The following is a 22307-nucleotide window of genomic DNA, read 5'->3' as shown; positions in this document are numbered from 1 at the left end:
AACGAAACATCCCATTGTTGTTTTAATTTAGGTTTTCTTTAGTTTTGTTTTGCTTTTGGTCTGACTTAAAATGTTGTGTAGAAATATATGCATGAAAGCATCAAGAAAAGACATTTTCTTTAAAGGTTAAAAGCATACAGGATGGGAATTCATATTCTGAATGTAGCCATTTAATTTTCTTTCCATTTCAAACTACGCTAATGAAAATAAAATGTTCCGGCTTTATTAGACTTAACACTTTCCACAAAGACGGCATTTTTTCAAAGTGGCCTGATTCTGATCTTATTTATACTGGTTTTCCACCAATGTAACACTGTTGACTTCAGTGAGTGTACTCCTGATTTACATGGGTGTAAATGACATCAGAATCAGACCCACTACTGGCTTCAACTATAGAAAAGTTTGCCACTGATGTCAGTGAGAGCCCTTGGGCTCTTGATTCTGTTCAGGATCTAATGCTCAATTTTTCTACCATTTAAATGTCAATGACTTTTTTTATACATGAAAGAAAATATTTTAAGTAAAAAAAAATCTATAAAATGAGGGTATAAGGTCCACACTAATGATAGTTTTGGAGTTTTTCATTTGGCCTTTTAGGTGTAACTATTCAGCTAAATATTTTGAATTCATAAATTATGAATTTAACATTTTAACATTTGTTTCCTTATGTAGCCTGCTTAAAAATATTTTTATATATCATAATGGATGTTATAATCTCATGTTCTAGAAAGTATTTGAGTCTGACATTGTCCAGCTGCACGTCTGGCTTGATTTGTAGAATACTAAATAATTTTAGATTTTTTTCAAACATCCAGTCGGCTTTGGCGATTTATACTAACAGAAGCATTTGAAATATTTGGCTAAATGGGAATATAGTGACTGATGATAAAATATAAGCGAAGATAATACACTAACACTCTCTTCATCATACTCTACCAGTATAATAATGAAATGCCCAATTAAGAGATTTGGTGAGCTATAAAACTTATCTGGAACTGGAGCATTGACAATAATATAGGCACATGCTCCAGAAATTGGTCTAAATTTTCGTAAGTGCAGATATGCCTGAAGGTCATATGAGGCCAAACTCTGAGAGTGCCTGAAGTCTTACTGGAGAGGTCAAAAATGACAGAAAATTGGGGCTGCATCCACCAAAACCTACAGAATGGCCAGGTTCAAAAGCGGGTACATTTGTGCAGCAGATTTCAGTCCGCACTGCTGTTGGCCCCAGCGTCATTTTAGAGACAACCGAGGCAACAGAATACAGTGTGAAGAGGAAGGTGAATTTGGCAGCAAGGGAACAGAAGCCCCCCTGTGTTTCCAGAATATCATCCTGGCTACACTAGCTCTGAGAAAGAGACAGCACTCACAGCCATTAGACGGGATGAGTTTTCCCGGACTCAAGGGTCAGAAATGAGGAACAGTGGAGAGACAAAAGCTGGGAAAGGTAACCGCCTGCTACTTAGTCATGGAAAGAGAAATACCTGCTGGGTGTTGACAAGGAAAGAGCATATTTAAGAGAACGTTGCCGTCCGTTCGCCAGGGTTAAATAGGGTTCTAAAACTGAGTTGTTTACCTTCCTTCCTTTCACTGTAATACTCTAATATTTGGAGATTCAAACATACAGTACTTAGAACTAGAGAGAAAGGTAAGAACTAACTTTGTTTAATCTTTTAACAGGGTGCTCCTGGTGCAAAGGGGGAAAGGGGTGAGCGGGTAAGTACTCTGTAGCCATATTCAACAGCCACAAATACATTTCAATCTGACCTTCTGTCCCATAAACCCCCCACCGCAGTAATTTACATTCACTCTACTCATAGCTATGGTGAGTTTAGATCTAATCTGACAAACTTTTCTTCTTCACTGATCTCCGTCCCTCTCTCTAAATTTTAATAAAATTAAAAAAAGAAAGTAACAATGTGCGTGTATCAGTGAGCATATCCCATGATCTTCTTTTGTGGTTACCATCCCCAGCCTTTTATTTGTTGTCTGAAAACAGGAGTTTCTCATTTCCAACTCTGTTATCAACATCCTTGGGCAAGTCCCAGAGGTTCTCTGCCTCATTTTCCCCATCTGTAACATAGGGATCATAAAGACATACCTCCCACAGGCTCTCTGAGCACATTCAAGATAAAAGTGCTATAAGAGAAATGTGTTGCTATGATGGTGTTGTTATCCAGGGTGACATTCAGTCCCAGGCAATGGTGCGTGCGGTTGCTCATCAGGTGTGTGAACAGCTCATCCAAGGTAAGTAGATCAATATCTCTTATGTTCGAATTTTAGGTGGCTGTTTCTACAGCCATAGAATAGATCTGTAGCTGGTACGAAAACAAAAAGCCATCAAACAATACCTACCCTCTACAGTTTCAGAGTAGCAGCCATGTTAGTCTGTATTTGCAAAAAGAAAAGAAGTACTTGTGGCACCTTAGAGACTAACACAAGTACTCCTTTTCTTTTTACCCTCTACAGTGTATTCCCCAGGCCACCGAAGAGTACCTCTCCTCTAACAGTGTATTCCCTAGGGCACTGAACAGTGCCTACCCTCTAACAGCGTGTATCCACGGCCACCAAACAGTACCTACCCTCTAAGGCCACTGAAGACTACATACTTTCTAACAGAGTATTTCCTAGACAACCAAACAATACCTATCCTCTAGCAGCGTATACTGTATACCACTGAACAGTATCTACATATATACCCTATGTCACCGAACAGTACCTACCCTCTAACAGCATATACGCTTGGCCACCAAAGAGTACCTCCCCTCTAACAGCGTATTCCCTAGGCCACTGAACAGTGCCTGCTCTCTAACAGTGTATATTCTAGGCTACCTAAGAGTATACACACTATACTTCTCCACCCACAAGTACACACTTTATCATCATCACAACTAGCATATATCACAGACCACATTTTTAACTTCTCCCCCTTAGGACGAGAGCCTTCCAGCACCCCTTTCACCAACCTACTCCTTTCAAACACCCCTGAGCCAGATTATCTACTTTGTCCTGAATTTGGTGGACTCTTTCCCCCCCACAGGTCACATGGCCAGATATAATTCAATTCTGAACCAGATTCCAAGTCAGTCTGTCTCAGAACGAACTATCCCAGGACCTCCTGGCGAGCCAGGTCGACCAGGATCTCCTGGGTCACAGGGAGAACAAGGAGCACCAGGAAGACCTGGATTTCCAGGCAATCCTGGCCAGCCAGGAAGACCAGGAGAAAGAGGTAGGCTGAATACTTAAAATGTATAGTAATATATATCACCATGTTGCCATAATATGATTACTTTACTTACCTGACTTAATTTTAACATGTGAACATAGTTTTCTCTCTAGTTAAGAGCTGGTCCTAAGCTGCAATGTTTGGGTAACACTGAAAGCTATGGAAACTGCCAATCACCAAGTTAATGCAACCTTTTACAGAGTGTGATTGGGTAGAATCACATTTGGGATTGATACAACTGCTGCTAAGGATTGATGATCATATGAAGATGCACATGGTGCAAGAGGTTTGCCTTTTTGCAGAATTCTGGGGTTGTGGAAGTTTACAGCTCCAAATGTGTTTCTTTTTGAAGTCTGGATTTTGCCCTCCACCCTGCAAATGAAGGCACTACTGTATAGTCAAAAGAATATCAGCTTCAAAACTGGTAGGTTAGTTCTGGGGAAAAGGTAGAATTTTCTTACTAAATTTGAAATGAATTGGACTAAAGGTTCCTAAATTATAATACCATAATGACACACATTGATCAGATGGGGAAGGAGTGTACTGTTTGAGACGGGAGGGCAGGATCAGGGTCAGATGGTGAAAAGGTGAGGATAATGAAAAGGGTGGGGCAAACCAACAAAAAATTAAATTAAATTTTGCAGTTAACCAGCCACTTGCCAAATTTCCCCTTCATCCTTTTACCTATATTTATATGATGTCCCTTTTCCCCCTCCTCAGTCTGTTTTGTCTAATTAAATAGCAAACTCTGTGGGGCCTGACTTTGTTCCAATCTGTGAGACATCTGGCGTGCTTTGATGTACTTTATAAATAATAACAGTAGCCTCAAAATGGCGCTGTGAGACTAAATCAGTCAGTGACTGTGAAATGCTTTGAGATCCTCAGAGGGAAGGCACTACTGAAGAGCCAAGAATCATTGTTCTTATAATTACAATAACCAGTAAGTGGCATTTTAAAAAATTTGGTCCAATGGCTGTTCACATCCTGGAGCTTAATAGGTCACGTGTCCTGTTTGGTAGCCAGAAAACTAATATTATATTGTTCTGAGGAGAACACTTTTGAGTGACCTTTGAACTTGCCACCCTTCCTCCCCCAGAAGTCTCTAAGCCCTCAAGGCCATAATTCGAATGACCCTAGTGTAAGAGGAGATAAGATTTAGAGTGCAAGCTTGTCAGCGATGGATTTCTGTGCTCAAGATGAACAACGATAGACATTGTTCCAGGCTATCAGGAAAGAGGGAGGAGGGGACAAGAATGGAGGGAGATGGGAAGATGAAACAAACAGGGGACTGACTGAAACTGGATGAGTGAGAGAAAACCAATGTGGGCTGCAGGAGAGCTGCCTCCATAGTGTAAATCTTTGCACTATTTAAACAGTTTCTTAGAGTATGCAGAAATCGCACAGGGGTTAAGCGCATTTATATTAACAAAATGAAGGACAAATAATGCTATTGATTGTAAAAATTAATCTGCAAGAAACAGCACGGACAAGACAGTTAGTACAGAAATGATGGAGAACTTCGAAGTAATAGTTCATGATGACAAAATGTTGCCCAAGAATGAGGCCCTCCCATTCATTATTGCTGTGGATGCAACAGCTGCTGCAGCAGAAGATACACTTTGGGAGGGAGCTTTTGTTAATTTGGATTTGGAAATAAAACAAGGCTCCATTAAGCATGCTGTCAACCACTGTTAGTCCTCATAGGCTTTTACTAGATGTGATGAATGCCAATAGTTGATACTGTCTCAGTGTGCCCACTGGTTAAAACTAGACTGTTTTAAGGATTGGGATCAAATGATGAGCAACTGCAGATATGGTGTCCTTCTGAATGGGCAGTTCAGCAAAGCACACACCCTCAAGGATGGTCTACCTCAAGGATCCGTGCTGGCTCCTTTACTGTTCAACATCTACATTAGGGACTTACCCAACACAATTTTGTGTAAGTTCATTTATGCTGATGACATCGCTCCTGCTGTATAAGGCAAAGCACTCTCCACCATCGGCAATGCCCTCTCCACTGACCTCAGGATAATGACAGAATATTTTCAGTACTGGAAGCTCCACCCCAACTCCTCCAAAACCTTGGTAGTAACTTTTCACCTAGACAACAAAGATGCCAAGAACAACTTAATGTCATCTTTTTGTGGTCAATGGGTCTGAAATGAGCCCTATGCAAACTGCTTGGATGCAACCTCAGAAAGACAGTTGACTCTTAATCCCCATCTGGAAAAGATACGTGAAAAGATAAAGGCAAGGTCTAGCCTTGTCTGAAAACTTGCAGGCACAATATAGAGTGCCAGTGCACCCACACTTCGAACAGTGACTGTAGCACTGGTATACTCAGCCACTGAAGATTGTGCACCAGTCTGGGTGGGCAGCTCACATTCAAAATGTGCATCTTAATTCCATGATGAGAATCATAACTAGAACATTAAAATCAACACCTGTTCAATGGTTGCCCACTCTTGCACATATACCCCTATCCAAAATCTGGAGAGACATATGTACAGCTCATGAGTACAACCAAATTGTGGTCAACCTGAATTTACCAATTCATGAGGCCCTCCATAACCTTATGAAAACACATCTGAAATCTTGCACACCTTTTGGGGATTGAGTTAAAGCTCTTAAAATGTCCCCATTCAATCCTCATCCACGTTGGAGACAAATCTGGGATAATGCTAATGTCCCAAACACACACTTGACTGCCAACCCCACAAAAGAACTTCCAGGCTTCAACCTGCCCTGGAATCAATGGTCCACATTGAACCGTTTTAGAACATTGCATGGCTGTCATCTCTCACACCTTCGGGAGATGATAGGCAAGGCACAGTGTGACTGTGAACACCAGTCAGAAACTGTAGACCACATTTTAAATCAGTGCCCGCTTTGGTCGTTTGCAGATGGCATCTCAGGCCTACATCAAGCATCTCCCAAAGCTGTCTCACTAATCTGGACATAGTTACTGGAACATCACTAATGTCTCTCTCATGAAAGAAGAAGTACTGTCATGGGGAGAAACTACTGGATAGTAAAGGACTCTTTAATCTAACAGAGAAACAAGAACCAATGGCTGGAAGCTGAAGCCAGAAAAAATCAAACTAGAAATTAGTCACAAATTTCTAACAGTGAGGGTGACTAACCATTGGAACAAACTACCAGTGGAAGTGGTGGATTTGCAATCTCTTGATATTTTTAGATTAGGTCGGGTTGCTTTTCTGGAAAATATGCTTTACCCAAACACAAGTTATTGGGCTCAATATAGGGGCAACTGGGTGAAATTTAATGGCCTGTGATACACAAGATGTCATACCAGATGATCTAATTGCCCTTTTAAACTCTATGAATGTTTGGATCTAAGAATTCCACCCCCAACAGAAAATTCTGGAGAAATCTCCACAAGATGGCATTTCCCCCTCTTTGGCTCCCTCTTATGAGTTTTACGATTGGAGGAGGCTCTCTTAGCCTTAGCTTTTACTCAGGAAGGAATTTAGATCACAAGAAACCTGAAGTAGATTTATTTTCCTATGCTCTGCTGTGCTGTTTTGGGTGTTTGCCATGCAGATGACTTCAGTGAGAGTTTGCCTGAGTAAAGACTAAATAAAATCCAAGTGAAGACCTCAGACCACAGTGTACATAGTTTCTCAGTTTGAATAGCCATGTTTCAAATTTGCCATTGCTTATTGATATAATTTCACCTGGTGTATGTGTGTATGTGAAGGAATAATAATTCAGTGTGGGAAGAGTTGTGGTTTGAAACCTCTTGTGGCAGTTGCTTTCTGAAGCACCATATTATTGCTTGCTTAATGTAAGCTTAAAATGGGGCTTATACTAAATAACCACATAGATTCCAGATGTTTACTGCAGGCAAGTCTTTTACAGTTTTCATGAACAAAGCAATGCACTCGTGCCGACTTTGCCTGCTGCGTGTGCCAGCATTTGCTTGCAGAACAAACACGTACCACTATTGTTTGCGGTGAGGCAAGGTGGGTGAGGTAATATCTTTCATTGCCCCAGCTTCTGTTTGTGAAAGAGACAAGCTTTTGAGCTACACAGAGCTCTTCTTCAGATCCAGGAAAGGTACTCAGAGTGTCACGCTAAATACAAGGTGGAACAGATTTTTTAGGCTCTGTCTACACTTGCAGAGTTTTTGTGCTGTCAGTTTCACCAGCGATAGGGAACTGGTAAAAGAAAAGCGCTGGTTTGTGTTCTCACTTACTTCCACAGGCGTCAGATCGTGTTCACATTTGCAGGACTTCCATCACCGATGAGAGCAGCGCACTGAGGGCAGCTATCCCACAGTGCAGCGCTCTCCATTTTGAGGATAGGTCTTGTGGGGGGGAGGGTGATTGTGGGGCATCCTGCGTCCCTGCACAGCTTCCTCTCCCCAAACACTGATCAGCTCCAGGAGCTCAGCATTGCTTCAAGCAGGGGATCGTTTGCTCCATGGAGCAGCCATTGTCACCTGGCCAGATGATAAGTGAGCACTTGCCAAGAAAACAGGAAGGGGAGTTTCAGAGTTCCTGGGGCTTTACAGGGAGAGGGGCAGACGTCTGTTTACCTGGTGTCAGAGCAGCAGAGCTGCTAAAAGCTGTGTAAACAGGAAGAACATGTCTTCACTTGCACATCACCGCAGAATTATCACCGGTAAGCTCTGAATGCCTCTCGTGGAGGTGGTGTTCTTTTTGTGGTGAAATTCTGAGTTTCACCGCAAAAAGTCATTGGCAAGTGTAGACACTTCCACAGTTTTTGCACAGAAAAGGACTTTTTGCGCTTTACGTGGCAAGTGTAGACATGACCTTAGCATAAGTGATTAACATGTTTTCTAATAGACCATCCAAGCTGAAGTGGCCCGTTAACACCTCTGCAGTCATAGGACAAAAAAAGGGGAGCTAGTGGGTTACAGACTGTTATAATAAGCCATAAATCCAGTGTCTTTTATAGAGATATAGTGTTTAATGTCTAGCAAAGTTATGAATTTAAGCTTCCATGTTTGTCTTTTGAAAGTGTTGTACAGGTTTCCTTTGAGGATGAGGATTGAAAGGTCAGATATGGTGATCCACAGGAGATAGGGTGTTTTTGTCTTTTATCATTTTTCTGTTTGTTCACTTGGGACTGTAGTGATTGTCTGGTTTCACTCACATAATTGTTATTGGGGCATTTAATGCACTGGATGTGATACATCACATGTTGTGATAGGCATGTGTAGGGCTCATGGATCTTGAAAGGGCCCAGGGATCTTGGGGAGGGGGGGTATTGATCATTGTAGCCGTGGAGGAATGTCTGCAGGTTTTGCATCTGTTATTATGGCAGGATCTGGCGAGACTTGGAGTTGGTGAGCCCAGGTCTGTGGGGAGCTTGCTTCTAATGATGAGTTTGGAGAGGCTGGGAGGTTGTTTGAAGGCCAGAAGTGTGGGTTCAGGAAATATTTCTTTTAGGATGTGGTCCCCATCAAGTATGGGTTGTAATTGTTTGATGACACCCTGTATGGGTTCCAGTTTGGGGTGGCAGGTGATAACTAAGCCCTGGTCTACACTAGGTGGGGGTTTCAATCTAAGTTACGCAACTTCAGCTATGTGAATAACGTAGCTGAAGTCGAGTACTTAGACCTACTCACCGTAGTGTCTTCACTACAGTGAGTCGACTGCTGCTGCTCCCCCGTCGACTCCGCCTGCACCTCTCGCGGTGGTGGAGTACAGAAATCGACGGGAGAGCACTCGGGGGTCGATTTATCCCATCTAGACTAGACGCAATAAATCGATCCCCGCTGGATCGATCGCTGCTCGCCGATCCAGCGGGTAGTGTAGACATACCCTTAGTGGGTGAGGTTGGAGCAGGGGTGGGCAAACTTTTTGGGCTGAGGGCTGCATCTGGGTGGGGAAATTGTATGCAGGGCCGGGGCAGGGAGTTGGGGTGCGGAAGGGAGTGTGGGGTGTGGGAGGGGGTGCGGTGTGCAGGAATGGGCTCAGGGCAAGGGATTGGGGCAGAGGAGGGGTGCGGAGTGTATGAGGGGGCTCAGAGAAAGGGGTTGGGGTGCAGGAGGGGTGCGGCATGCAGGAGGGGGCTCATGGCAAGGGTGCCGGAGGGGTGCAGGGTGCGGCAGGGGGCTCAGGGCAGGGGGTTGGGGTGCAGGAGGGGTGCAAGGTGCAGCAGGGGGCTTAGGGCAAGGAGTTGGGGGGCGGGGTCCAGGAGGGGTTCGGGCTCTGGCCTGGCGCCGCTTACCTAAAGCGGCTCTGGGGTGGCAGTGGTGTGCACTGGGGCCAGGGGAAGCAGCTGAAGACTCCCCTGCGCCACTCCGGGAAGCAGCTGAAACCACGTCCCTGGGAGCTGCGAGGTGCGGTGCCTGGAGGGCAACGCACGGAGCCCTCTGCCTGCCCCCACGCCCCGGGGCCTCAGGGACTTGGTGCCGGCTGCTTCTGAGAGCGGCACGGGGCCTGTGGCACCACGGGGGGCAATCCCACGGGCCGGATCCAAAGCCCTGAGGGGCCGGATCCAGCCCGCGGGCCATAGTTTGCCCACCCCTGGGTTGGAGGGTTGTTTTGTTTTTTTCTGTATTGAAGCAGGTTTTCTTGGGGTATTTGTGTGGCCCATTCCATGATGCAATCTACTTCTCTAGTGGGGAGTCCTTGTTTGATAAAGGTAATTTTAAGTGTGTTAAGGCAGTGGTTCCCAGCCAGGGGTCCGGGGCCCTGTAGGGGGCTGCAGGCAGGTTTCAGGGGGTCTGCTAAGCATGGCCAGCATTAGATTCGCTATGGCCCAGCGCAGAAAGCCAATGTCCCGCTGTGCAGGCCTGCAGCCTGGGGCCCCAAGCCCCACCACCCAGGGCAAAAGCCGAAGCCTGAGCAACTTAGCTTTGCGGTGCCCACTGTGGGGAGGGCCCTGGGTAATTGTCCTGCTTGCTACCCCTTAACACTGGCCCTGGCTTTTATATGCAGAAAAACAGGTGTTGTGGCACAAGTGGGCCATGGAGTTTTTATAGTAGTTAAGGTATGTATCCTGTATTTTTTCCTTGGAGCATATTCTGTGGTATCTGAGTGCCTGGCTGTAGATAACAGATTTCTTGGTGTGTTTGGGGTTGTTACTGGATCTGTAAAGGTAAACGTGGTGATCTGTGGGTTTCTTGTGCATAGTTGTCTGGAGGGTTCTATTGTTGAAGTCAATTGTGGTGTCCAGGAAGTTGATGCTGGTGCAGGAGCGTTCTAGACAGAGTTTGATAGCTGGGTGGTGGTTCTTGAAGTTGAGATGGAAATCTGAGGGATTTTAGGTCATCAGTCCAGAGAATAAAAATATCATTGATATATCATTGGTTTCATGGTGTGTTCGTCCAGAAATTCTTCCTCAGTGTGGCCCATGATGAGGTTGGCATCCAAGTACCTATGGCTGTTCTCATGTTTGGACAAAGTGTTTGTTGTTGAATGTGAAAATTATGACTGCAGAATTAATGAGCCACTTCGTGAATGATCTCTGAGAAAGTATGTTAACTACCCCTGCTAAACAGTCTGTTCCACCTTGTATTTAGCTGTGACACTCTGAGTACCTTTCCTGGACCTGAAGAAGAGCTCTGGGTAATCTTGAAAGCTTGTCTCTCTTACCAACGGAAGTTGGTCCAATAAAAGATATTGACACACCCACCTTGTCTCTCTCATGTACTACTGTGGCACTTTAAATGCATTTGCCTTGCTGTAGTACCCACAACAAAGCTAACAGAGTGCAGTGGAGAGTTTAGTCCCCTTTTTTGCAGCTACCATGGCACATCAACTGTCTCAGTAATACCTAGAAAATATTTTGCATTTAGACTCCAGAGCTAAAATTTGGCACAAGGAATTCATTTTTAAAAGCAGGAGGAATTCAGCCCCTGATCACGTAAGTATTGTTTAGCATGCTTCTGAGGCAGGCTCTCACAGGAATTAACATGCGGGTTGTATCAATCTGGGACTACTTCCCACATATACCGTACAATAAAACCATTTACACAAGGTGTCTCATAGCATTTCACAAAGAAATTGAAGGTTACATAGTAACCAAATGCTAGATTTCAAAGAGAAGTCTTCAGCTCAGATGTATGAAAGGGATAGAACTTCAGGAGCCCTGAGACCAGCAGGCAAAATATTGCTTTGCAAAGAAGTGCAGAAGAAAGAACACTGGGGTAAAATTTTCAAAAGTGCCTGAGTGACTTAGGAGCTTAAGTCCCAGTGCCTTGCAATAGGATTGGGGATTCTAGGACCTAAGTTACTTTAAGAATGGGACTTAGGCACTTTTGAAAATTTTACCCTGGCCATTTGTGACTTTAAACAATGGGATAAATGCTAACGCCTGTTCTAAGGAGCTTAGTAAGCTGAGGGAAAAATATCAAATAAGCAAAACAGAACCCAGCTGTTGGTCATGATAAGAGCAAGACTTTAAAGATGAACATGACATCATCCTGGAAGCCAGTGTGAGGACTCTGGAGTAGGAGTTGCAAAGTGGTCAGAATCCTGGCTGTTGAGTTGCTATGATAGTTTGCAGATACATTTTGGCAGGCAATTCAGGAAATGAAGAATTACAGTAATCAAGTCTAGCTGTTATAGAGGCGTGAATTCCAGTCTCCAGGTCAGGGCTGCAGGGATTGGGGTGTACTCTGGTAATATTTCTCAAATGATAAAAGGAACATTTGGTAACACGTTTAACACGTTCTGACACAGGCCTTAGTCTAATGTTACCCCCAGATGTAGAAGAAACGGCGCTGCATTACAGCCATCAAGTGGCGAGGTGGCCACAGGCACTGAATTTAATCGCTGCGCACAGCTAAAAAGAAGCATTTCATTTTTAATGGTAGTGAGTTTTTAAAAGATTTTGACTTCCATAAATTCATGGGTGAGACATAAAGGCTTAAATCTGCAAAGGGATTTAGGCACATAAATCCAAAATTTCAAACTAATCCCTGCTCAGCTGGTGCCTACATTCCCTAGATGCCTACATTTCTGCTGGTAAAATCCCTAAGGTGCTCAAATTTCTACTGCTGGGCACATGCACAGCTACCTTGGTCCTGATGCCCGAGTGCCTAAGCCCCAGGGGGATCCTCAAACTAGGCAGTGCCCCACTTATCCAGCATAAGGCATTGCCCAAAATGATGGTATGGGTAGTGGAAAGTGGAACAGTTTCAACAGGAGAGATTGAGAGAGACCGTTCCCAGGGTACTCCTATAGCCCAGTGTCTTGGGTTCCAATCTCTGAGATGAGACTTGGGTTCAAATCTCTGCCCCACATCTGGTAGAGGGGGGATTTGAACTTGTGTGTGAGTGCTCCAACCACTGGGCTAACAGTTGTAAGGGGGGCTGCTGGATCCTCATTTATTATTTATTTTATAGAAAGGATTTTGGTGCCTAACTCCATGAGAAGCATGTGACACTATCTCGGGGTGCTCAGGACTGAAAAACACCCTGTTACTAACCTGCCTGAGAGAGAGACTCGTTTGTGAATAACTAGTTGTCAGGTCCCTGACACCACCAGTCCGTTAGCCACCCAAACAACATCCTCAGAGCTCTGCCAGCCCCTCCTTTGCCTTGCAGATAAATAAGAGGTGCGCCCCAAACCCTGACCCCCTCTGAAAGCATCCCCCTGTAGTATCCAGCCCCTGTCACTGGACACACTAATTTACCAGATTCCCTGTTCCCAAGGGAATAAACATAGCTTAATTGGTACAACTCAGGATTAGGTCTTTTATAACACAACATGACAAAGATATATTTATAGTGAAACAACCATATGTTTGTTGTCAAAGATTAAGATTTAAGAGCTACCGAGTAAGGTTAGGTTTCAGAGTAGCAGCCGTGTTAGTCTGTATCCGCAAAAAGAAAAGGAGGACTTGTGGCACCTTAGAGACTAACAAATTTATTTGAGCATAAGCTTTCGTGAGTTACAGCTTATGCTCACGAAAGCTTATGCTCAAATAAATTTGTTAGTCTCTAAGGTGCCACAAGTCCTCCTTTTCTTTTTGCGAGTAAGGATAATAGAAACAAAAATAATGACATATAAAACAAGAAGGGTAACATGCTTCTTAGAGTCTACAATTCATTTTATTTAAACAGTCTAAAATTCTTGTCTGATATAGTTTCTCAGTAGGGTGACCACCCAAGCTAATTTTAAGGGATGCTCCTTGACCATTTTAAACATTAAATGGCAGTTTATGATAATTGCATTGTATACTCGAGGGGAGTAAAAACATACACTTGAGAGCAAAATACATGATATATAAAGGGAAATGCCGTTTCCTTAAAATGTCCCTTAAAGTAAAGCACTGTCCCTTATTTTTCATGTGCTTTCCCCTATTTCCTTCCAGTAAAGGTGGTCACCCTATCTCTCCCCTAAAGCTTTCTTGCTGTGTTTCCAACCAGGACAGGTTGGGAATCCCATTTTCATTAATGTAATCACACTGCCCAATTACATCCTCAAGTGCAGGATAACAGGGTGCTGTCCCTGTCCCCCAGTTATAGTCCAATATATCTTTGAAGGCAGCGCACCCCCGAGCCCAGAGAAAGCTCTTTTCCCCCTGCTGTTCTCCTCCTGTTACGTCTCACCGCCTTCCATCTGCCTTCAGCTCAGAAGGGTGATTGTGAATGAGCCAATACTCAATTTATATTTCAACAGACAGACCATTTCAGCTGGTCTGGCAGGAAACCAGTTTTTCGTTGGGAATAATACCTTGATACAAACAGTCAGGGCATTCTGTCAGTGCATAGCCATAACTTTTTTAAACCTCACGCTTATATGCATTTTACAATGATGTGAATGACCAGCATGATCCTGGCTTTGGTTTAAGATCATACATGACCCTTTTTATAGATAAATATCATGACAGCAATGTAGTGGATTTTGTCCACTACGAATGAGTATGTCAGGCCTGTCAAGGGCTACTGTTACAGAACAGCGATCCCTTTGCCACTTGGCACTGAGGGTTTGTTAGGGTCACAGCCATTCATGGCTGTGAATCTTTAAGCAGAGGGAGGTGCCTCCCTTGGGCCCAGACTTAGGTGCCCAGCTCCCTTTGAAGGGCAGGGCTTAGGCGATGCTCCTCTCCTTGGCATTTCCTATTGGCTAGCTTAGGCAGCTCCTGCTCAGCATGCCGGCTTGTGTGAATCCCATTCTTTTCTGACTAGTGGACGCCTCAGCATTGAGTTAGGCACCTAGGCTTCCTACACAAGGCATGGGGAGTAATAGGCGTTGGCACAGGTGCCGACTTCCTCTCTTCCCCGGGGTGGAGGGGAGATGGGGGGGTCTTGACCTCCCAACCCCCTGCCGTGGGCCTGGGCCAACTCCACTCATTCCTCCAAGCCCCCACCCCTACCCCGCCTCTTGGCCACTGTTAGAAGACAGGATACTGAGCTAGTTGGACCATTATTTGGACCTAGTATGGCGGTTCTTAGGGTATTTTTCTTATGTTGGGATAGCTGCTTTATAGCAAGTGTATGAAAGGATGCTCTAGGTGTAGTTCAGGAGATATTAATGTAGGGCTTTTTCTAGCCTGCTGGCTATGTGGTCTCCTATGATATAGATCAGATACTGAGTTGATGTTTTTAGGGAAGTTCAGCCATTTTGGAAGGGGTGGGCGTGGAGGTACCTAACTCACCTGCTGTGGCAGGAGGGACATCAGAGCTGCATGGAACTGGCTACCTCAGACTGGGCCTTATTACCTGTTCTTGGGACCAGATTCTGTGCCTCGTTGTAGCTTCTTTCCATTGCTCTTAAAGGGGCTGCAGTGGCCCCCTGAGGATTCCTGCCAGTGCAAGGGTGGTATGGGACCAGCACAGGCCCTGCTTTAGGGGCAGGGAGTTGGTGAAGCACAAAATGGCCTGGCTGTTATGGGCTGTAGCGCACTACAGAGACAGCTGTGGCCAGCTGGGGCTACTCTTAATTTATTCCAGAGGCTGAATTGGAGCAGACTGGAAGTAGCAAGGCGCAAAGCCACCTTTGCTGACCTCCTGCTGCACCTTCTCTGCTGATCCTCTGGGGCAGTGTGGCCTATGCTTCCTCTCTTTCTACCCTGCTGGTGCCATACTGGCAGCAGGCCTAAGAAAGTTGTGACCCCCCTTTGGTAGACTGTCTGTAGCAGGAAGGAGAGATAGGATCCCCAACTTTCAATACCAAACACCAGTCTGTGGAAAGATGACTGAGACAAGCAGCCGGTTTATAAAGACCTATGTTAAAGCTGTTGTTCTGATTGTTAATATTTCAATAGGTTTACCAGGCGAGAAAGGAGAAAGAGGCAACCCAGGTGTTGGAACACAAGGGCCCAGAGGCCCACCAGGGCCTGCAGGTAAAGTTATCGTTCTCCAGAGCACTTAGGGTTAACACACAGCTGTAACCCATCCTAGTATTTGCAGGCCAGTTGAGATTCTCAGGGGTCTGTCTAGCACCTTGCAGGTTTAGGCAGCAGGACCCTTAGTGTCCCAAATCTACGTTGGGCACCTCAGTGTCACAATGCATGACCTCACAACCCAGCATAACATGATGACACTGTGTCAGTCACACACATATTCTCCCTTTGCCTACAATAAACCACTTGTCCAAAGGACATGTGCTTTTGTGGAATAAGGGATTGATGACCAGGAGTGGCTATATTTGGTTTCTTATTGAAACATTTATGACTGCTGGAAAGGTTTATACTTAGTTCACGATAAAATATACAGGGTGAAATCCTGGCCCAATAGACGTCAATGGAAAAAATAGATTTGACTTCAGTAGAGTCAGGATTTCCCCCACTGAATATATTGCTAGAAAGGCAGAGTATTCCAGGTGTGACTAACCTCCCCGAAGCGTTACCTGACACTTGGTGCAATCTGCTGAGCCTTGACTGCAAAACATTTGCTTATCAGAAGTATTATAATAAACTTTCAGAATAAAAAAAACTTTCTGTGGTAGGGATGACTTAGCAGTATCCAGAGAGGATGTGAGGCTTATCAGCAGTAGGGTAATCACCCAAAACTCTTCCCAGTTTGCTGGGGGAGTTTTAAGGAGTTCCCAGGAATCCCTTCCTCTTTAGTTAAGCTGTCTCCCTGGGTATTTACAGCACTCGCGGAGCCATGGTATCCTAGCAGGTGCTTCCAGTGCTGCCAGGATGTTCTAAAGGCAGTGCTTTTACTGAGGATGATAGTTACTTGTTTCATGCATGTACTTTATGCAGGACCTTCTGGTGAAAGTCGAACTGGCAGCCCAGGGCCACCAGGATCCCCAGGCCAACGAGGCCCAACTGGTCATACAGGTGTTCCTGGTCCACAGGGTCCTTCTGGCCCACCTGGTTACTGTGATCCTTCTTCTTGTGCTGGGTATGATGTGGGAGGTGAGTACATTTCTTCAGTGTAAATAGTCTTTATCCAGCCTTTAGGAGTCAGCTTTGTAGAAGGGGTGGGATGAGAAGGAAGTGTAGTGCCTTTACCAACAGCCAAAGTAAGATGGAGGCCTTTGATAAAACCTTGCATTAAAACGTGATACCCCTTAAAAAGCTATGGGTCTAGTTCTGTTCTAATTTATGGATTTACACTAAGAGAAGAGTGTAACAGAGTAAGAAACAAGAAAATTCACATCAAACCCAGAAGGCCTATACCATGAATGAAGTGTATCAGTATTGTCGTGTGTGTGTTTGTGGCACTGTCCGATTGTATGCGTCCACTACCTGTCAACTGAATGTTTTATTTGTTGAGTCTCCATTTTCTAATGTTTGTGACAGTGGAATCTTGTAGTCTTTGAAACATATTACCCAGTTTCCTCATTCATGTGCTTCTATATAGCATGAAAGCATGAACTCTACTAAACAAAAACTACTGTAACCTGAAAGAAGGACGCACGTGCTCATCAATAACCAATGAAACAATCCAGAAAACAGGATCTTTTCTAAAATCCCTTCTGTAAAATTTAGGGATCCTGTATTGTAATATTTTCCATTATAATATATAGAGACAATGGAAGGAAATTAACAGGAATTATGACACAGTCATGATACTGGACTTTAATTTTAATTTTCTGTTTTAGTAAGCTATTAGTCACTACAAATGTAATACATGAGACAGCTTAGTTTGTATGTTTTACTAATCTGTATGTTTTTGTTGTTCGTCTCTTCCCATCCTTTTCTCCTCTCTACCCCCACCCTCTGTTGTTCATTTCCTATTTTAAGGCCCAATCCCTTACAATGGCTTCCACTCCAGAAGGTGAAAGGCTCATTCTGGTTGCATTTTTCCTTTCATTTGGCTGAAGGTCAGAAATGGATACTGAGCTGCCCTATACTTTACATCAACAATATTGACCGCCACTAACAGACTTGGTGTTACTGCTGTATATGCACTTAGCTTCCTTGTCCTGTTAAAATTAAAATTTGCCTGACCTTTTCTGTCCATTAATGATAGATTCTAGGACATAATTGGAATCTGATAAAGCAGACAAATTGCTTTAATATATAATAAGCACAATGGTGTAATTTTTGGTGATGATTTCCAACTAACTTGGCTGTCGAGTGGTAGGTTTGTTTCCAATCTCTCCTGCTTATTGTGTTAAATGTTTTCAGTTTCTTTTTGTGAATTAAATGTATTGTATTTAAAGAGATGTAATATTCCAATTTCCTAATTATTACTTTAATTTTCTGCTCCCCTCCTTTTGTGCTAACCATATAAATACTCTCGCTGGTGGTGGGTCAAGGTGGATACGGTGATGCAACTGATCAAGACATCCCCGTAGTGCAATTGCCACATAACTCCTACCAAATCTATGACCCAGAGGAACTTTATGATGGTGAGCAACAGCAGTATATAGTTCATGGGTCCTACCCCCAACCAGCCCAATATCCCCAGTCCTCCTATCCAGAACCTCATCTTGCTCAACCAGAGTTTACTCCTGTTCAGGAAGAGATGGAAGCCATTGAAGTGAGATCTCCTGGAATTAGTCGTTTCAGAAGGCAAATATCAAAAAGAAGTGTGAACACTCCAATACGTAAGAGGGCAATTAAAAAAAACACTTAAGGAACTGTTAAAAGGGAAAATTTATGTGCATATATTTTTAGGCTTGTGTCCAGTTGCCTAAATTATCATCAATGAAAATGGTTACAGGCTCATATGTTAAAGGGAAAAAAATTGTACACAGCCACCTCAAAAGAACAAATAATGGTAATTATGTTGCATGCCAGAAACTATTAGTATTTTAGTGGGTTGGTGCTAGAAGATTAAAAGGTCATTTATAAACCTTTGAGACTCTTGTGTACTGTTTGACACATTATTCAAACTGTATCTAAAAAAAAAAAAAGGCATCACAATAGCTGGTTTAATTAAGACAATTCAGAAAAGTTAATTCAGTAGTATTTTGCTATCCATGTTTCTCCATATGATTTGTTCCATTAATATTTTGATAAATTGTTTTCTTAACCGAGTAACCTTACTTAATTCACCACTGAAGACACTGCATATTCACTAGGTTTCCTTATACCTGGCTGTTACATCCCTTCACAAAGAAGTCTTATGTTAATGGAATTTTTTTCACAGTATCTATTCAAAATACACAAAGTTCTATGGGAACATGCTGATAATTTATTGTGAACCTATTTCAGTTGTTTTGTATGCAAATAAAAGTTGCAAACTTTTATAAGTAACCATTCCATTTTGTTGATTTTAGCTCCAAATATTTGGACTAAACTTCAGATGGCAGCGTGTAAAGGCAGAATATAGACACTTTCTCAATACAACACTTAAGGACCTATTATTTTTGCCTTCAGTGTAGTATCATAATGACAAAAGAAGTAGGATGGGACACTTGTTTGTTTTGCTCTACAAAATGCACGCAGTTGAAATTAAATTTGTATTTATTACTTGAAAACTACTAGTGTAAGACGAAATATGAATAAGACAACAGAATGTGAAACATACAGCACGTGGACACTGGATATTGCATATGGGTACCAAACTAGTAGCAAAGGACTGGAATCTGTAACTGCAAAACAACTTGGTCAGCTAATCATGGCACAGTGCAACCACTCAAGACACAAATCAATTCACATACTATTGTACTTTAATCTATAATAATGCACATAAATGTAAAAAGGCAAATATAACTCAAATCAGAGTTCTGACCAGAGTAAGCAACAGTTATGTTAATCTTAATGATAAAACCTCTTGTAGGATTTAAAAAAGAGGAAGTTGCGTACCTTATAGTAATTGGAGGTTCTTCAAGATGTGTGGTCCTTACCTGTGGGTAGTCATGTGCTCCATGTGCCCAGAGTCGGGAATTCTGAAAGCTGTGTCTGCTGGTGCCCTTTATCTCCTCGGTTGGGGGCACGAGGAGAGCAAGGGTGGGGAAGACTGACCACTCTCCACTCCTTTCTCTACCACAAAGCGGAAGATGAGCCAAAGCAGATAGGATGGAGAGCAGGGAGTGGAATGCAGAGAGGGACCACACATCTCAAAGAACCTCCAGTTAATCTTCTCCTCTTCGAGTGCTGGTCCCTATGTGTATTCCACTGTGGGTGACTGACAAGCAGTACTCAGGAGGTGAGGCAGTTGGTCCGTCCTGGCCTTTATCTACTTTTTTGAGGCATGAGGTTAGGAAGAACTCATTTGTGGACCAATGGACACTGCTTTCAAAAATTCTCCAGCTCCGTGGGTACCCACAGTGGAATACACATAGGGACTAATGTCCAAGGCTACTTACAGACCTCTCAGAAACAAGATTTGTATTGCAGTAGTGCTTAATCATAGCCCCGGGCGCCATTGTGCTAGGCACTGTAAAAACATTCTAATTTAATAATTACTCCAATTTTTAATTCTTATCCACGACTGATCGCTTTGGAATATGTTTTGTCTGTGCTTATGCTGCTTAAATGCCTGTGTGTTGGGCTAAGAGATTGCGTGGCAAAGATGAAGCAGCTGACACCAGGGTTACTGTTCCCCTGAAGAAGGCCAGCGTGTGTTCATTCTCATCCAGCTAAGGACCGTCAGTCTTTGCTTGTGCCCCATGGTGCATCCTCTTAGCTCATCAATATAAAGCGAGGTGACTCATTGGCATTTAGTCCACAACAAAGTTGTATATTTTTTGCTGTACAATCTCAAAAACCTTTGGCCCAAAATTAGGCCCCAATTTACCAGAGCATTTATGCACAGGAGTAAGGACATCCCTGTTCATCTCCCAGTGCTCTTTCCAGTAAGATAACCACATATGTTCATATTCTGAACTTTAATTTCTGCATTGTTATTTCTTAGCCCTCTAATTCTTACCATTCTCCTGCAATTAGCTCCAGGTAAGCTATGAAGTGGGGGATTGAAGAGGGTGCACAGTAAATTTCTCACTGGGACTTCCTGCATTTTACAGAAGAATGGTGGAATAGCATAGAATAATTGACTAACTACATTTCATGGCAGGATGTATGCACATTCATACATAGTAATTCCTTGCCAGAAAACACTCAAATCTGCCTCACACAGACTAGCCCAAATATTTTTTTTTTCTTCCAGACAAATTAACAGGAGGAGGTATTGAATACTAACTTTCCCAACTACGTAAATAGGTACCAGCATAACATTAAGATGTCAAAGGACAGTTATACCAATTTTTTTAAATGCTGGGCAATAGTGATTCCAATTCTGCAGTCCTTAATCAGGCAAAATCCCTATAGGGATTAGGTCCTAACAAACAACTTTAGAATGGGAGTACTAGTGGCACCTTAGAGACTAACCAATTTAGAATGCATATTGACCCTGAGTGCTCTAAAAATGTGTCTGAAAATGTCTGTATGTAGTTGGTAGGCTACAGAAGTATTTTCACACATTAGTACTTGTTTTAACATTTTGAAGATGGCCAGCTGCATCTTTCATTGTAACAACATGGAAAATACAAACATTCTTAATGCTAACACTTGAACATTTTCTAAGTAGTACTTAAACATTTTTAACTTCATTATGAAATCCAGAGAATCTCATTAAGTGTATTGAACTGAAGTAAGTTTGCTAGTAGCATCACCAGAGGAAACAGCAGCAAAAATAAACTAATGAGAATTCTGTAGAAATATTTTGCAGAGAGGATATCTCTATTTGTATGAGATTTGGGCAGGATTTAGTGAATGCAATAGATCTACTTAAAGCCACAGTCTCTAATGTTTGAGTTAGAAAGAAATTAATGCTACTGTAACTGCAAGGGTAGGAAATTAATATACTGTTGTCTACACAAAGAGTAGTTGAGCAGTAAAATGTATAGTCAGTCAGATACAGGGCAGAGTGCTATCCATCAGCTTTAGACTTTGGATTCAATGCTGAATAAGCTCAAATCCACTCAACTGGTTTCCTTTCATGAAAGGGATTTTTTCTGGTCTGCACTGCCACTCATGTAACTAGCCAGCTCAAATGTACATGTCAGTACACAGAGTAAATCCCAGCCTACAAACTTGCCTTTCTAAAGAGCTTTCCCCACCTCTTCAAAGAACATACATTGAAAAATTCAGAGGGAATTATTTACGTGTCATAGGTGCCTATCACGTTGGTATCTAAGCTCCAAAACCAGATATACAGAAACTATGAAGTTGGTCTCTCTCTACCATTCACTAGAGTTCAATGATGTGTGCTGTATTTTGTTGTTGCTGAAAGGTTTATTACTTAGAAAAGTGGGTCTAAAGCCGCATACAGTATGATGTTACCGATGCTTTACAGCATATACTTTGCTTATAACAAGCCCACTATTCTTAGCTCTGCAGATGATGTAAATCAGCATAGCACCCTCGGAAGTTAAGGTAGCTACATCAGTTTGAGAATGGCCCATTAACTAAATGTACTCAAAATTACATCCCACACTGAATCAGTAAGCTCTTTTGAGTGAGTGGCAGTAGATAATATTCTATCCTTGGCTAAGGTCTACTTGGGATGATCCTAAAATAAAACTGAAATGTTTTTCCTAACAGGTTAACTAGAGCGTTATGAAACTCAACCATTACACACACATTATATAGAATGTATTTCAATTTCACTGTAAGGTAAACTAATCCTGTCTCCAGAGTGAAGCCCCCCTATTAATAACCCCACTATAACATTAATTCTCTTAGAATAGTAATATAGACTCAAGAAGCCTCCCTCATAATGAGGAGA

General features: G+C 43.0%; 1 protein-coding gene across 4 annotated transcripts in view; it reads left to right on the top strand.

Moving 5' to 3' along the window:
* The window catches only part of COL14A1 (collagen type XIV alpha 1 chain), a 165626-nt gene extending 146803 nt beyond the window's left edge, over positions 1 to 18823 (top strand). For 3 of the 4 annotated variants that reach the window (XM_043539141.1, XM_037892070.2, XM_007063395.4), the window contains 6 exons: positions 1681 to 1716; positions 2181 to 2247; positions 3041 to 3229; positions 15440 to 15517; positions 16385 to 16540; positions 17890 to 18823. In XM_043539141.1, coding sequence (XP_043395076.1) covers positions 1681 to 1716; positions 2181 to 2247; positions 3041 to 3229; positions 15440 to 15517; positions 16385 to 16540; positions 17890 to 18209 — 846 coding nt within the window. In that variant the 3' untranslated portion in view covers positions 18210 to 18823. Of the gene's footprint in view, positions 1 to 1680; positions 1717 to 2180; positions 2248 to 3040; positions 3230 to 15439; positions 15518 to 16384; positions 16541 to 17371 lie in introns of all 4 variants that reach the window. The other variant, XM_007063396.4, reaches the window with a different exon arrangement.
* Positions 18824 to 22307: the final 3484 nt, after the last annotated feature.

The sequence above is a fragment of the Chelonia mydas genome, chromosome 2, assembly GCF_015237465.2.
Source record: "Chelonia mydas isolate rCheMyd1 chromosome 2, rCheMyd1.pri.v2, whole genome shotgun sequence".
Classification (NCBI taxonomy): Eukaryota; Metazoa; Chordata; order Testudines; family Cheloniidae; genus Chelonia; species Chelonia mydas.
This window is presented reverse-complemented; position numbering and strand designations above follow the sequence as displayed.